The sequence below is a fragment of the Gopherus evgoodei genome, chromosome 19 (assembly GCF_007399415.2).
Source record: "Gopherus evgoodei ecotype Sinaloan lineage chromosome 19, rGopEvg1_v1.p, whole genome shotgun sequence".
NCBI classification, from domain to species: Eukaryota; Metazoa; Chordata; order Testudines; family Testudinidae; genus Gopherus; species Gopherus evgoodei.
The window spans coordinates 16,395,166-16,412,101 of record NC_044340.1 but is presented as its reverse complement, the minus strand read 5'-3'; the positions used below and the strand labels follow the sequence as shown (position 1 = coordinate 16,412,101).

At 40.4% G+C, this 16,936-nt stretch overlaps 1 protein-coding gene across 14 annotated transcripts in view; it reads right to left on the bottom strand.

Annotated features, from left to right (window-relative positions):
- SIK2 (salt inducible kinase 2) overlaps positions 1 to 16,936 on the bottom strand; it is a 112,179-nt gene that overhangs the window by 82,706 nt on the left and 12,537 nt on the right. For 5 of the 14 annotated variants that reach the window (XM_030538250.1, XM_030538234.1, XM_030538249.1 and 2 more), the window contains exons 2-3: positions 12,819 to 12,935; positions 4,673 to 4,736 (exon numbers count right to left, since the gene is read on the bottom strand). In XM_030538250.1, the coding sequence (XP_030394110.1) occupies positions 4,673 to 4,736; positions 12,819 to 12,860 (106 nt within the window). In that variant the 5' untranslated portion in view covers positions 12,861 to 12,935. Of the gene's footprint in view, positions 1 to 1,442; positions 1,616 to 3,279; positions 3,351 to 4,672; positions 4,737 to 12,818; positions 12,936 to 13,230; positions 13,357 to 15,364; positions 15,445 to 15,953; positions 15,981 to 16,936 lie in introns of those variants that run through there. The other 9 variants (XM_030538237.1, XM_030538238.1, XM_030538239.1 and 6 more) reach the window with 6 other exon arrangements.

The following is a 16,936-nucleotide window of genomic DNA, read 5'->3' as shown; positions in this document are numbered from 1 at the left end:
CAGCCCTCCCTGCCTCTTGCTATTCCAGAGGAGGCCCTTTCTATGGCAGGGCCCATTAGCCATGCCAAACATATACTGGTTTTGTGATATGAACCAATATCTAGTAGGGACTGTGGTGGAGCTCACAGAACATTTTCAGCTGTACCCTAAAAAGGATGTGAACTCCATCCCTAGAATATACTGGCACATCATCCCAGATTGCCAAACAATATTTGGAAAAAAAAAGTTTTATAAGAAGATTTAGAAATCCTTATCTAAGGTGCATCTAATTCCATTCCCATGTACTCAGAAATCCTGCTTTAAACATTCACTTTATGCTTTGCCATCCTAAATCTCCCCCATCCTGTTCATTAGGCACTAACTCAATCTCACACCAATTAGAGGAAGACAAAGTGCACAGACTGATATATACAACATGGTTATATTTCAACAACAATCACTGCTTAAGAAAAGCCACTTTTCCAAATCACAAACAAAAAATAGTAGTTCTGTCTTTTCCAGCAGGCTGACCTCTCCATCCAGGTATCTTCTCCCATTCCAACAGATCAGCACTCTAAATGCTGATCATATCCCGTCACAATCAAGACCATACACCATCCTGCTATTGTGGAAGCACAGCCAAATAGAAAAGGTCTCATTCTCACCCTATTCCCTTTCTGAACCCATTAACTCTTGCCTCTACAAAGTTGCTAGTTGCTAATGTAACTAAGTCTATACTCAAATATACCCTAAACTGTTGGGAAATATATAGAAGCCCAAAAGAAAAGGATGCCAAAATCTGCAAGGTTAAATTCTAACTGTGCTAAACCTTTTAAGACCTCTGGGAGCACTATTTCAATAGATATATTTAAAGGTGACTGGAAACAGACAAGCTGAGTGACAGCATCATCTTGTTTGCACAGGAATAGCCCCTGCTCTTTCTAATACCTGCAGACTGGCAAATCTAAACCCTCTTTACACTGAAACATTGATATCCCAGAGTAGCCTATTTGGACTGACTACTCTGAAGACCTTTAAAAGGCCAGAACCAGGCACAGCTGTGTTACATTACCACCCAAGACTGCCAGAAGAGCCCTAAAGACCCAATATGTGATGAGGGCTCTGCTTACTCTATTGTCAGGCATCTGGCATTTTAGGACAGCCCAAATCTTCATCAATTAGAAAGGATTTAACAAGCCCGAGGCCTGGTCTACACTGAAAAGTTAGGTCAACCCAGCTATGTCATTCAGAGGTGTGCAAAATCCACAAACAGTTAAGTCAATCTAACCCCAGGTATACATAACACTTGGGTATAGTATAGTATAGTATAGTATAGAATCTACACTGAAGCAGCACAGCACTGCCGCTGGAGCATTTAAAGTGTAGACTAGTCTTAAGTCATCCCCACTGCATCTGTGAGGCAACAGGCCAACCACCACTATACAGGAATATTGAATGTAAACCTTTATTCTCTTCTAGGCTACAGATATCAGGTTTTGGGGCTGAGACCTTCATGTGCTATGGGCAGCCACTTATTCAATATTCTTGTGCTGTTAGCAGCCAAATGTCCAGAAGTTCTATGGATTGAAGGTGGCCCATCTTCAGTTTCCAGTGCCAGCCACCTAAAATGCCACCACTGAAAATGAGAAAATCAACATTTTCAGGAAAAAACCACAAGCACATACTTGGCTTGCAAATAGAGAGTACATCAACATGCAAAGATATGGAAACAAAAACCCTCAGTAATTTAATTACTAGCCTGGAATCTGCTGACTGCCTGTTAATTGTTTGAGCTCTCAAACTGCTAAGAGACCACCCTATGATTCCTGATTTTTTTTCACCCCATATGAGGACATTCAGAACCACAGCAAATATATCCAGAAATATGAGTGTCTTTAGGAAACCCTTTCTTTTTCACAATCCTATAATAACTTAAAAATGAAGCTCCCAATCCTCTCCCTTTGGTCATGTTCATAGACAACTAGAGATCTGTGTTAGACACTGAATTGATCTCCCTTTGAAATATTTCCAAATGTTCAGAAGATGAGAAAAAGCTTCCTTCACATCTTGTTATCCTAATGAAATGATGGAGATTCTTTATTACTACCATTGTGGAAAGAACACCTTTCTGGAATGTCCTGCCAGGCAAAGGCCAGATACCTGTGTGAGAACTGTTCAGGAGGCTCCATACTCCAAAATTCTACTTCACAGGTCTCACTCAGTTTTAGTTGCTGCAAAGCGAATTCTGTTCATTGAAAGATTCTGATATGACAGAACTGTTTTCTGATCCCAACAGTGAAAACTGGCAAGGCCAGAACAGCAAAGAGCCTGTGGGGCCAGAGGAAACACTGCCTTCTACATAACCACACGTCATGACACAGCCTCTCAGCATATGATTCTTTCAATAGCAAAACCCTCAGACTGGAAAGATAACAGAAAAATAGAAACTACAGGATGAAAGCATAAGGCCAATCTCTATCCAAAGTCTTCTTCCTAGCTATATAAAGGGAGCAATAATTGGTAATGGGGAAAATGATAGCAGATGCCCCAGAGATACCTTGTGAAATACCAGCTATTCCCTCACGATAAAGAGGGCAGTACAAGGTCATTTCTTTTGGGAGGAATGCTTCTTTTCTCAGGTAACTTCAGAGAGCAAACCTTTGACTCTTGTTGCATAAAGCCCAGGCTCGTTATCTATTATGCTTGCAAATCTGATGGAAAGAGGACACCACTCCTTTGTTTACCCTTTCTTCCCTTCTATATAGCCAGAACTACTAAGTCCCAGAATCTAAAAATTACCCTGCCCTCTGCTTCTGGAACTGTAGTGCACACAAAAATAATTTCTGGGCCAATGGTTTTCACTAACTACTAGTTTTAAAATGATCAAAAAGGAAAGGAAAGTCTGCACATTCCTTCTGCTAAGATGTCATCATTTGGAGACTATACAACCTGGGACTCAGATACATCGAGGTGACTTCTTTATTCAGCCTTTCCTCATGGGTACAGTCTTCAGAGACCAACGGAAGCAAAACAATTCTTTTTAAAATATCACAACAAGCAAAATGCCAAATTTCATTTGAATTTATTATGAAAATCTTGTCCCCACTTAAATTTCAGTGCTCAAAGACAAAACTGAAACCAGGTCAGGTTCATGTTAGCTAAACTTACCAGAATTTGTTGTACAGTGACTCCAAGCAGCTATGAATAAACACTCCCCATAGGAGCCACGTTAAAAAAGTAAGTCTGATGACTGAAAAAGGCTAGAAACAAGAGCTTACCTGAACTATTTATTTAGCTTACCTGAAATATGGTTTGGGCCATTACTCATTCTGACACAAGAACATTTAGCATGTTATGTAGTAAGCGTAAACCCAGGTCCTGATCTCCATTACACTGGTGTAAATCTGATAACTTCATCTTCAACAGAGTTGCACCATTGTAAATGAGATCAGATTCTGGCCCATGCTAAAGGCTAACGCAATCAGGAGAATCTCAAGTAGGAGTAGAAAAGTTATTATAACTATGTATTCGGCACTGGTTCAACTGTTGCTGAAATATTATGTCCAGTTCTGGTGCCCACAGTTCAAAAAGGATGCTGACAAACTGGAGCAGGTTCAGAGAAGAGTCACAAAAATGATTAAAGGATTAGAAAACATGCCTTATAGTAACAGACTCCAGGAGCTCAAGCTATTTAACTTAACAAAAAGAAAGTTAAGGGGTGCCTTGGTTACAGTCTAGAAATACCCAACTGGGGAACAATTATTTAGTAACAGTCTCTTCAATCTGGCAAAGAAAGGTAGAACAAGATCCAATGGCTCAAAGCTGAAATTAAACAAATTCAGACTAGAAATAAGGCATAAATGTTTAACAGTGAGGGTCATTAACCACAGGAACAATTTACCATGGGCCATGGTGGATTCTTCATCACTGTAATTTTTTAAATCAAGATCGGATGTTTTTCTAAAAAAAAAAGAGTGGCTCTAGGAATTATTTTGTATTATACAGGAGGTCAGATTAGATGATCACAACAGTCCCTCCAACCTTGGAATCTATGAATCTACATTGCTTTTTAATATACAATCAACTCTGCTGGAAGGACACCACATTTCCTGAACAGAATTTTGTTACATTCTGTTAAACGTTACATTAAGCATTACATTTTTAAGAAACATTTTTGTATTTCAATTAATAAAATGAGGAAAATAGTTTCAACTAGTGTCACAGCTTTTCCTTGGCAGAGAAATGACAAAGTGTGCCCTACAGTATAAATGTCCCCGAGGCTTCAATTTACATAAGAACGGCCATACTGGGTCAGACCAATGGTCCATCTAGCCTAATATCCTGTCTTCCAAAAGTGGACAGTGCCCGATGCTTCAAAGGGCATGAACAGAACAGACCAGTTATCAAGTGATCCATCCCCAGTTGTCCAGTCCCAGCTTCTGGCAGTTGAGACACCCAGAACATGGGGATGCATCCCTGACCACCTTGGCTAACAGCCACTGAAGGACTGATCCTCCATCAACTTATTTAATTCTTTTTGAACCCAGCTGTCTTCTGGCCTTCACAACATCCCCTGGCAATGAGTTCCACAGGTCAGCTGTGTGTTTTTATTTTATAAAAACTGATCTAGTAAGATGAAATAACCTGCAAAAGTAAATCATTTAATATTTTATTATAATATTCTCTTGCTTACCGAAAATTTCTCCGTTTTTGGCATATTCTGTCACAAGGTACAACATGCTTTTGGTTTCCATCACCTGTTGGAGAAATTGCACATTAGTTTAGTTGGAGAAGGGTAAAAACTACATAAATATAGCTATTCCAGCCCTTCTCCCCCAGAGGAAGTCACTTAAGGTCTCAAGTCTTCAAACACGTACAAAGATGCTTAAATTTAGTCACGTGACTGACTTCAACAGGGCTACTGTGTGCTGATGGTTAGCCAAATGCTTAAGTATTTTGCTAAAATTGGAGGCTAAAAGACAACTTAGATTTGATTCTTAGTCCCAAATAATAGCTATGAGAAGCTGACAACTCCAAATGCTAACTGAGTGAACAGACTTGGCCTGAAAGTGGTTTGCACTTGAGCCAACATGTCTGAGTGACTGTTCTGCTTAACTCCTCTTCTGACTTGCTGGAAAATGATTAGTGTCTGTGGACAGGAAAGAAGCCTGGAGCCCTTGCTGCCCTCAGTCGTCATGGTGGAAAAAACAATGGATTGCACGTTTGGGAAAGACTGGCTAATTCGATAAATCACGAGATTCCATGGATACCATAATGCAACTGTGTGCAGTACAGAAATAGAAACATCACATCTCCAGTTTCACCTTTCTGGAAATTTTACAAACAACTTAAAACTTCTTTCCTCAGACATCTATAGCCCTGATCCTGTTTGAGTGACCTTTTCCATAAGTTTCAGAGTGGTAGACGTGTTAGTCTGTATCAGCAAAAAGAACGAGTACTTGTAGCACCTTAGAGACTCTACGGTGCCACAAGTACTCCTCGTTCTTTTCCACAAGAATAGCCTGTTCTCAATTCGGAAATACTGGACAAAAATATGCATCTCTAAATTTGACAAAAATTTCTGCGCTGTCCCAAACAAGGGCATTTCACCTAAGACTTCAGGACACAAACTTGCCAAGAAATCTACCCCTAAAAGGAAATCTTCCTTGATTCCATTGCAGTTTTTCTTCCTATGCATCACCCTAGCTTAATCTTTTAAATGCTCCCTCAGTAGCTCATTACACAAGTAGCAGGACCAAAAAACAGATTGAAAAACTGTATTTTAAAATAAAAATAGTCATTTAGGATTTTTTTCTCCAGCAGGTTATAACAATTTGAGTGTCAGTCACATTTTGGACCTCAACTATTTCAACAAACCTGAGCACTGTAATTTGTTAAAGACAGACCAACCTGAGTAAGTTGTGGGCACAGCCTCCTTTAATCAAGATTTTCCAGCTTTTTATTTATTCACAATATGGAAACTATTGCAACAGTTTCTAGTAAATTATTTTTGGAGAAATATTTTTCTTCTTAGGTTTTAAAATATATTTTAACATGTTGTAGCCATGTTGATCCCAGGATATTCAAGAGACAAGGTGGATGAAGTAAAATCTTTTAATGAACCAACATCTTTTGATGAAAGACAAACTCTCAATCTACACAGAGCTAAAGAACAAACAGCTGAAGACATGCTCTGTGCAGCTCAAAAGCTTGTCTCTTTTTACCAACAGAAATTGGTCCAGTAAAAGATATTACCTCACTCACTTCGTATCTCACATCTTTAACAGAAAATTATAAAACCCACGTGAATTACCCAAAAGATTTGATATAGCTCTAGAAATAGAACATAATGGCTGATCTTCAGAAAGTCCAACCATATCTGGGTCCTTATTTAATTCTATAAAGGTCCAGAGTGCATTTTGCCTGCAATTTCCTTTTTTGAAAAAAACAATAGTATGGAAAGGTTGGTTGGTTTTTAACCCAACACCTGGAGGAGGCAGGACACGTCAATACTATATTTTCTACACTAGAAAGCCATGAATTTGGTCCTCATTATGCCCAGTCCCCTCAACCCCTCAGGGAGTTCTGAGACTCATATTGTGGGCATACTACCATAATGGGCACATTATATGTAGATAGATTAGAAAGACTCAATATTTTTGACATGCTAATGTTACTTTTATCTACTTACCTATCTATCAAATGTATTTCTAATGTGCCAATGACAATAATATCTAGGAGGCAAACATACAATTTAAAGTTGTCCTTGCTTCCCTCCAGTCCCTAATTACACTGCTTTCCACTCCTCCCTCTCCCTCGGTTTTCTTTTCTGTCATTCATTTAGGAGATTGTGGTGAATCTTACTTACGCTAGCTACTAATTTTATCCCCTAACATTTGCCTCTATTCTATGAATCACAAGTTGATTTTAAAGGAAGTGCCAGACTATTTCCCATAAAATGAAATTAAAGCTAAACAAGCCCTTTGTTTTTATTCAGTGGAATAATTCTGTCATCAAAGGATTGATCCTTAATGTGAGCAATCCCATTGCCTTCACAGGGCTGCAGGATCAGGCCCTCAGTTTGAATGCCAAGAGGTTTTTTTTTTTTGTTTTATTTTTTGGTGCCTGCAATTTGAGTTAAACATATTTCTTGCATGATATTTCAAATAAGAAATCAGTTGAGGCACCATTCATGAAATAAATTGTCCTAATTTTACTAAAAAGATTGCTGACAGGGAAGTTAGGCCCAAAATGTAGATTCTGTAACATACAAGGATGTAGACTCAGATCAAAATCTTACCCTGAAATGCCAGTAACCCAAAATGCCATGGCATCATGTTTGTATGAATAACAGAAAATGAAAGATACTAGAAACAAACATGAAACTGACTAATCTATTTTTACCAACCAATTTAAGTGAAATGCAAAAGAATACACTATAAATAGTGAAAGGTAAAACAGATTTTTTAACAAGTCTTTCAGGTCTAGAGTTCGATCATCCAGGTTCCTCAAGCCTTGAGTGGGAGGTGAAAAACTTAGAAGAAGCTAGAGCTAAAAGCTATAGAAAGACTACAGAACCTGGTATAGGTTCAATAATTTCAGACATTTTCTAATAGTTGGAGTGATTGTATTTGGCCATTAATGTTTCAAAGTTTGCAGGTCTGAACTGTAAGGTCACTGAGGAGTAAGTTTTACGACCAAAAAGATCCAATCTCTTCTAGTCCTTGTTATATGGAGCGGATCTGGAGTGGTGTTGCCTGCCCCCGTTCATTCATGGTCTCGACCACTAGAGAGTTTGGCACTGGGTGTGAAAATAAAAATTCCATTTTCTTGGAAGGGACATATATTTTTTTAATCTGCTCTTTTGCAAGTGAGCAGAATTGTTGCTGGGGTTTGCCATATAGTCTTGGCTGGGTCCATGAGAGCCTCATTTATTGGGGGAGTAATCTTGGAAGAGGTTGAAGTTTGGAGGATGTCCAACAACTTATGTTGGGACTTTGCAACTTCTTCCAGCGGTATACCCAGCGAGTCTGCAATCCTCTGAAACAGTTCTTTGAACTGTTTCAAGTCATCCCCATCATAGGTGGTGGGGGCACAACAGTTTCATCCAGAGAGAAGAATAAAAAACTGGCAGATGCAGTGATTTCTTGATCCAAAGTCTCCTCCAGTTTCTAGATTGCCTCTTCCAGGGATTCAGCTGGTCAAGGTACTGAAGGCGATGGAGAATGCCTTGACCTCTCCCTGTGTGGACTGGGAGGCTTAGGGTAGTGTTGGCAGTAGGCTGCCCCTGGGTCCCAGTAAGGCCACTGTGGTAGGAATGACAATGGTGGCAGCATCCAGGAGTGTCTGTACCATCCTTGAGTTTCAGTTCTTGGGTGGTACTGATATTATTCTTGTGGACCCAGTCTGGTGGCCGTCTATATAGGCGAAGAGCAATGGGAAGAGTAGATTTTCCCTTCCTCATCATCATCCTTGTCACTGGATAAAGGAAGAGCTGATCTGGTTTGGGTAACAAGTTGGCATGGTACCAAGCATACTGAAATAATGTCGGTACTGAGGAGTGGAGACTGCGGTGCTGACGAGACTGAAAGGTCTTTATGCTGGAGAAACTGCTGCAGTATGGAGAGTATCAGTTCTGAGCAGGGTGCTGTCAGTGGTATTGATGCCTTTATCATGGATGTCAGTGCCGAGAGTTGTTCTCTGTGGAGGCAGGAGGTGATGCCATAGATTGTAGTGCTGCCAAGCTGCTCAGCACCACTGCCGCATGTTTCAGCGGCTCTGGCATACCGAGGCAGAGATTGTAGGTTTCCCTTTTGTGCATTTGTCTGAAACCACCTGCTTAGGGTCTTTGAGGCAGCGGGACCATCCAGTACCATGCAAGCCAGAGGTAGATGGTCTTGATGCGGTCAGTACCAAAGGGGTCTAATGTGTCAGGGAACTACAGGTCGTATAAGGTAACTGTCCTGTCGCCTTCAAATCTGTGTCCATATGATGTAACGGATAAGCACTGTCTCACCTAGAAGGTGGGATTGAGAAGTCCTGGCAGCCACTAAATAAAATGACTATAACACTGCTCTATCAAATTTGGTGTAGCTGATGTAGACTGACCAATTATGAAGAAAAATGATGGTGTCTTCTGAGATAATCTTCGCTTCTTGCTGGATGAGTACACAGAAGTTCGTTGCCAAAGGTAGGTGAGTGTCCTCTGTCTGGACTGTCTTTGGTATCTAGAGAGCTTGAGGTTTGGGGCTGAGGTGTAGAGGCAAACAGGTCATCATCCTCCCTAACTTGAGCAGAGAAACACCATCTTAGACCTAGGATGAAGGAACATCGTACCTACAGAGTAGGGGAGTGCATCCAAGAGAGAAGAGACTCCTAAAAATATTTAGGCATTGTAGTGGACAAATAACCCAACCTGAGTGCCTACTGTGACAATATGGCAAAAAAGGCCTAATGTGAACCTTAGGTGTATAAATAGAAGAGTAGTGAGGTGATTTTACCTCGGTATATGGCACTGATGAGACAGATACTGGAATACTGCATCCAGTTCCGGTAGCCTCATTTTAAAAGTGAGGCTGAAAAGTTTGACAAGGTGTGGAAACGAGCCAGAAATTTCTCCCAGAGGCAGTGCTGATCTTTGCGCCAACTTTGGTATTGTGAGTTTGGAGATGCGGATCAGTGCCAAGTGTAGTGTTATCAGTGCTGAGCATCACTTGCCTCTGCCGAATGAACCAGCTTAGCACTCTGTGCTGAGAGGAGAGAGAGGGTTTGAGTCTCTCCTGGTGGGACAAAGGGGATCAGTACAGGCAGCAGTGTCTATCCAGGTGTTCAGATCTCGCTTGCCTGGGTAAGAACGCAGTACTGGTTCTCAGTGCCAGGGTGGGAAGTTCGCACCAAGACAGTCTTCGCTGGTTCCTGATCCTTGCCTGATGTGCTATGGATTTTTGCCAGTAGCAAACTTGGATGTTGCCTGACATCTCCCAGGGGCATTAGCTAACTGAAACTTAGAGACCAAATCAATCTTGGACATCAAACCTTGCTCTTCGGGCTCTGAAGTCCTTCTCATTGATTGATTGAGTCTGAGAGTCTCTGGACTTAGTTGTTGGGATGGAAAAGGAATGTCTTACAGAGCAGCATTCTAACACATGGCTCTCCCCGAGACGACAAACACAGCAGCTGTGGCCATCTATGAGTGGAATAAGTGTCACAGGACTGCCACAATTTGAAGCCTGAGGGTTTTCAATCTGCCAGTTTAGGTCTGAATACTGGGTAAAAATACAGAAGAAAAAATTTAAATTTAAATTTAAATTGGGGGTGAGAGCAGGGTGGTGTGTGTTGTTAATATAGAAACATTTTAAAAGGAGGAAATTGAAAGTAATTAATTTACAAGAGAAAATTCTACTAAAAGGAAGGGGGTGGATGCCACTTGTTTTATCTTGCTGCCATGGACAGTAAGAGCAACTGAGAGTTGCAGCCACTCTGCTCTTTCAGGCTGAGGGCACGCACTACAGCAGGCACAGGATGCCTGTGGCCCAATGACCACCACTAGCGAAACATTCTGCTCTCATGCACAAGGCCCAGGAGGGTACCTAGACTGGGACTGACATGGACAAATACTGAAAGAAGAAATTTAACCTACCATAGGGCACCAACGGTACCTGAACAGCTCAGTTCAACTGTTAAACTGCCATACTTGCAGGCTCAGACATTGGCATAATGTAATCACACACACACACACACACTATATGCTAGTTCTGTATATAGACAAAGCATTTGTATTGAAAATGCCAGGCTTAAAAAAACCAGAAGTTACCAGATACTGGCCCAAAAACTGAAAACTACATTGTGCTTTTACAATCTGACCTGTGTGAAGGGCAGTGTTTAACTACAAAGCCTGAGGAGCAGTGGAGGGAAGGAATCATGCCTCCAAGTGGGGAACTGTCATGACAACAGCACACCAAAATGCTCTGTAGCATATTTTTCTTTTTGAATGTATCCTCATAATTCCCCCTCGCTCTGACCCGCCCCTTGAACTTTCACCCATGCACACACGTAAGTGTAGAAATATTATATTCTTGAGAGCCAGAGGACCAAATATACTAAACGACGACCTGTAAGAAAGATGCCCCCCTCAACTGTACACACTATTCAGAGGCAATGCCAGGTGAGAAGCCAACCCCTCCAAACATGGGAAGAAGAGGGTGCTGAGATTCCTACCACAATGTGTTATCCCTAGACCCTATTTGGGAGATCCAGATTCCAAATTCAGCTTCTAGCTGGTAGGTATCTGAAAAGATTGAGGACCCATTCTCTTGCTATTCTCCCTCCCATCCCAGAGCTTCCTCTAGCTTTTGGGTTGCTGTGGAGCGGATGGGTTGTGTAGAATTTCTCGACTACTCTACTTCTGCCTTAGCCTCCACTTTTGAGTTCACTTCCCTTGTTAATAGTTCCAGTACTGCCCCTACTCAGAGCAGAGAACATCTGAATGTAAATAAGACAAGCTGACATTATAAGTCCCTAGTCATTTCATACAGATTTGATTCAGCATCAGTGGGAAGTGTGTGTGGCATGCCTGATTAAATCAGAAGGACTAACTGTTGAATGCCTTGAAATTCTTTACACAATATATTGGGTTTTGATGCAAGCCTCAGTATGCAGCAGACCTGATACACAACACCGTCCTGACACTGGAAAAGACTCATCAACATCTCTACACTTCAGACTTCAAGAAAGAAGTGTGTGCAATGAAGAACAAACCAAGAAACGTCTGAAACTGAACTCCTTCTACCTCACCTTTTTGTGCCAAAGTCTGTTGAATTATCAAGACACAATAAGACAAGGAAAGGGCAGTTTCACCTTGAACTATGAATTTACCCAGCTGTATTGCAAACCCCATACATCCACTGCAACTAGTCAGCAGATACAAATCTGTTCATAATTACACAAAGAGGGTTTACAGACAACTTCTATAGGTGGATCTGCAGCATCATGGCCTACTGTGTGCATAGAGATTTCTTCGTGACTTAGGAAAAATAAAGATCCAAATCATCATTTGCCCTGCACCTTGTGTACTTGCTTACACACACACACACACACACACACACACACACACACACACACACACACACACACACACACAACAGGAAAGGCAGTATTTTGCCCTGATGTAAATGAACTGGGACCTGGATTTTTAGGGGAACTGGGCAGTTCAAAGGATTGGGTTTAAGAATCTTCCACTTGCAGGTGGCTGACTTGAACTGAAAGTTACCACTTATTGGCAGGTTGGTAACTTCCCTGAAAGGAGACTGGTGGGTTCAGTCCAGATCCCAGTGGACAAGTCTTTCTAAGATTACCAACAAGGGTGCCAAATGTTATGGCAGTGGGTTGTCTCAGCAGAAAAAACAAGAAAAACCAATGGCCACTCCCACTCTCAGTTCAGGCACATAGGCAAAGTAATGTGAAGGAAACTTGCACAGTGGCTGCTCATACTGTACTTGCTCTGTGCATAAAATAGGAGGTTCAGTCTCCCGGTATCTCTAGCACCTCTCACCAGCACTAAATCACCCAGTTGTTTACAAAATTAGATCTCGGGCACCTCTGGAGTTATTCTGTGAGAGGCAGACATGAATGCTAACCACAGAATGAATTAGGCCAATATGCTGCTGTGCACGCACGAAGATTAAAAACACACCCAAAACAACTCAACCACATAAAAGCTGAATGTATACTATGAACCAGCAGCCCATAAAATGTCACTGATGTAGAGGACTAGACATCCATAAACATTTGACACAAAAAAACATAGGGGGAGGGGAGAAGCAAGAGGATTGTAACTGTACCTGGTAGAGTTTTATTATGTGTGGGTGATCAAGCATTTTCATTATCTGCACTTCTCGATAGATCTTTTCCAGGTTCACTGCATCCAGCTGAGATTTGTCAATTATTTTTATTGCCACCTGTAGCCAAGGAACAAAATTTTTTTCTTTAAATCAATTTTCCAGTCTTGTCTACCCTTGCTTGTTAACAGGACACCAAATTTCTATGACTCTGGGTCATTTTTTTATTTCAAAAATATACTTGCTATATCTTAGAATTTGATAATTCACTTATTTTTTTATAAGGCACATAAGATATCATGCTGTTGATCTAGGAACTCATCTACTGACCAAAACCTCCTTAGCATTGTCAATGGGTGCAGGCAGTACCAGCAAGAGCTTAGACAGAGGAGAAGAGACCTCAAGTGCTGCTTACTTTGTGCATGTGAGCAAGTGGACTGAAGTAATAAATGGAGAAACTGCAGCCTGATGACTAGGAACCCGAAGCAATATTGAGGGATGAAACAGCTTGACTGAGACTTCTTGCAGCAGCACCATGTCACTGTTTGGGACAATGCAATGATAAATTCTCAAACTAAAACTAGTCAGTATTTTTTCATTTGCAAAATACACTAGTAAAACCTTCAAATACAGCTTGCTTTGCTACCCCAGAGCCCGACCCTGCAAATACTTATGTGCATGGAATTAAGCATGTGCATAAGTTGTTCCAGGCAGCCAGGATTTCACCCACAAATTTTAAATCGAGTTTTGAACTCAAGTTCTTGACTCAGCACATGCAATCAAAACATACTTAGCTAATGCAATTCAGATTGTTAAGGATTTTTATTTCACTGTGCTTAAGGTTCTAGATATAAGGATGTCTGTGATTAACCTGTTGAGAAAGTGTAAAATCTCTGCAGGGAAAGTCATGTCAGTTACACAGAGCAAACAGAGTCCATGTTATTTAGAAGCTAGTTTGAGGTCCTACTGACCTCATTCCCAGTCAATACTGGAGAACTGAGTTACACAGAACTATACTTAAGGGATTCCCAATTTCACCAAAAAAGGAAACAAAATGTTATGCGCTACAAAGAATGCAAGAGAAAATACTGAGAATATTAAACAGATCAACAGTATGTCTCATCTTGAATAGCATGTTAAAAGTGCGGAGATAGGCAACAAAAATCAGAGCCATTGAAAGACTTCCATAGGAAAAGAAAGAATACAGGAAAGTTTATAAAAGACTAGTACAGGAAAGGTACATCAGTCCTAATATTCAGTATCTTCAACAGGACTGGACCCAAACTACCTGAGATGTTACAACTCCCCTATAACTACGACCTACAACTATAGATGCATTTCCCAGGAACCACAACTTTTTTAACTATAGGGAATGGCTGACAAGCACAAGAGATACATAGGTCCTCAAAGATATGCAGACACCTAACTTGGATTGATTTAAATACATAGGAAGTGGATCTTACTACCTGAATAAGAATGATCAACAGCATCACTGCATTAAGAACTAATTACTAAACTCAGTTGACTTGGTTTTCCTCTCAATAAACCTCTTCATATACAGATACCTACCCACCCCACCACTTAAACAAAAACATAAATAATTATATAATACTTAGTCCTGCCATGAGTGCAGGGGACTGGACTTGATGACCTCTAGAGGTCCCTTCCAGTCCTAAGATTCTATGAATGAATTAAGTGATTTATCCTACTGAGTGGGAAGGGGGAGACAGAGACACATTTTTAAAAACCTGGAATGTGCTCAGCTGTCACAGTGATGGGGATCATATAAGTAGCCACATAGAAAGCAACAGGGTAAAACAAACACCTGAATTGTATTTCTCATAGTACAAGTACAGCATCCAATTAAATTCATAAATTTAATAAATAGGATAATTTGAACCCAAGAACTTAATATAATTTTAAAAAGAGCCTTTACATGAATGAGGATATCAATAGTTGCTAGATAGGATCAAAGATATACTAGCAATATCAATACATGCTCTAGCATGTCGTACTAACTAGCCACTGTTGGAGACATGATACTCCCTGAATCCCTCCTCTGTTATCTCACCTTGATAGCCTTTTACAACTCTATCCTGCTCTAGTATCTGCACTTTTATCTTGGTGCATTACCTCACTAACAAAGCCAGCCTTGACTGCCTGTTTGTCCATTCTTCCAGATTAATCTTCATGCATAGAAGACTCATCCTGAACTATTCCATAATGCCTCTAACATGTGTGCCTTCACATCCCTCCTCAAGACCCATTTCTACTGTGATGTGTATGGAAAACAATCACAAAGGCTGTCTTTTTGATTTGTTCATAAAGCGCTTAGCACAAGGGGATCCTGGTCCATGACTGGGGCTCCAACTTTCTACTGTAATACAAATAATAAATACTACTACCACTACCATCTGACGATGGCTAGGAAGATGGTTAGTGGGGATCTCTATTTGATTGATTTGTAACTCAATTAAAAACAACCCTAAAGGATACAGAACTATCTAAATACATACATAACTAGTCTATGTAACCACTTTTCAATTTACCTTCATTCTCCTCCTTCTGATGACTTTACACCCATTTGCTGTGACTGGTCTTAAATTAGGCACTAATTTAATCTCCTTGCCTTCAATCAAAGTAGATAGATGAAAGGAAAATGTATGCATTTCACTTGATTAGAACTACCCAAATACCCAGAGTTAACCACGCATGTAAGTCTTTGCCAGATAAGGGCCTAAGTTATTGTCTGTATTTCTTCTTGAGGAGACTAAGGGTGGATATGATAGAGGTATATAAAATCATGAGTGGTGTGGAGAAAGTGAATAAGGAAAAGTTATTTACTTGTTCCCATAAAGTAAGAACTAGGGGCCACCAAATGAAATTAACAAGCAGCAGGTTTACAACAAATAAAAGGAAGTTGTTCTTCACACAGCACACAGTCAACCTGTGGAACTCCTTGCCTGAGGAGGTTGTGAAGGCTAGGCTATATCAGGGTTTAAAAAGAGAACTAGATAAATTAATGGAGGTTAAGTCCATTAATGGCTATTAGCCAAGATAGGTAAGGAATGGTGTTCCTAGCCTCTGTTTCTCAGAGAATGGAGATGGATGGGATGAGAGAGATCACTTGAGCGTTACCTGTTAGGTTCACTCCCTCTGAAGCACCTGGCATTGGCCACGTCAGTAGACAGGATACTGGGCTGGATGGACCTTTGGTCTGACCTAGTATGGCCATTCTTATTGTTCATACACTCTGTAGTTCACTTCTTGGTCACATATAAAAGCAGAGTGGTAAGCAAATTCCTTTTTTTGGTATGAACATACATGATGTAGGAATAAACAAGAATTCAGTCTGCTAAAAAAAATTAAGACTCCCCCTCCACAATTTCTCTTTACTGCCAATAAAACTGATTTGTGAACAAGTTTATGCAGGCACAATTTCGTCAACCTATAAAACAAGTTTCCTAGAAAATTATAACAACCAAAAACAGACACCAAAAATAGAAACAAAAATGCTTACACACACCTTAGAAAATATTTGCTTTAAAAAGTTATTCCTTATATCAAATTTCCCCACTTTCTCTCATTTACTTTATAGTAGCTCACCGAAAAAGCAATATCAAGCAGACACTGGAATTGGCCTATTATATTTTCTTAACTTAACAGGGCAGGTGTGCTCTGGGTGGAGCCCTGTTTCGAGCACCACTCAGCTTCCTCTATCAGTAAAAAGAACGGAAACCATTACTTCTCCCTTAAAAAGTTATTCAAAATTTCTAGGGTGATCCTTACCCCAGACTGATATTTCACTTTATCCAGATCCGGTCAGAGTAACAGATCGCCTAATTTAGGTAAGCCAAGAGGATTTATATTAGTTTATTAGAGAAGTAGAATCTAAGTGTACTCACTCACCAGACAAGCCTAATTCAAGAAACCAATCACCTTCTCTCAACGGTTTGTATGATCAATTTTTAATTTTCCCATTACTTACATTAATAGCCTAATCTCTTCAGACCTCCCCTGTACATCGTGTCTTACACAGGAGCAGTCTTGCCTCTTACTTCATTTATCCACACTAACCCCTTGCTCTAACTCTGTTCCTTAGCAGATGCACAGATTGCAGA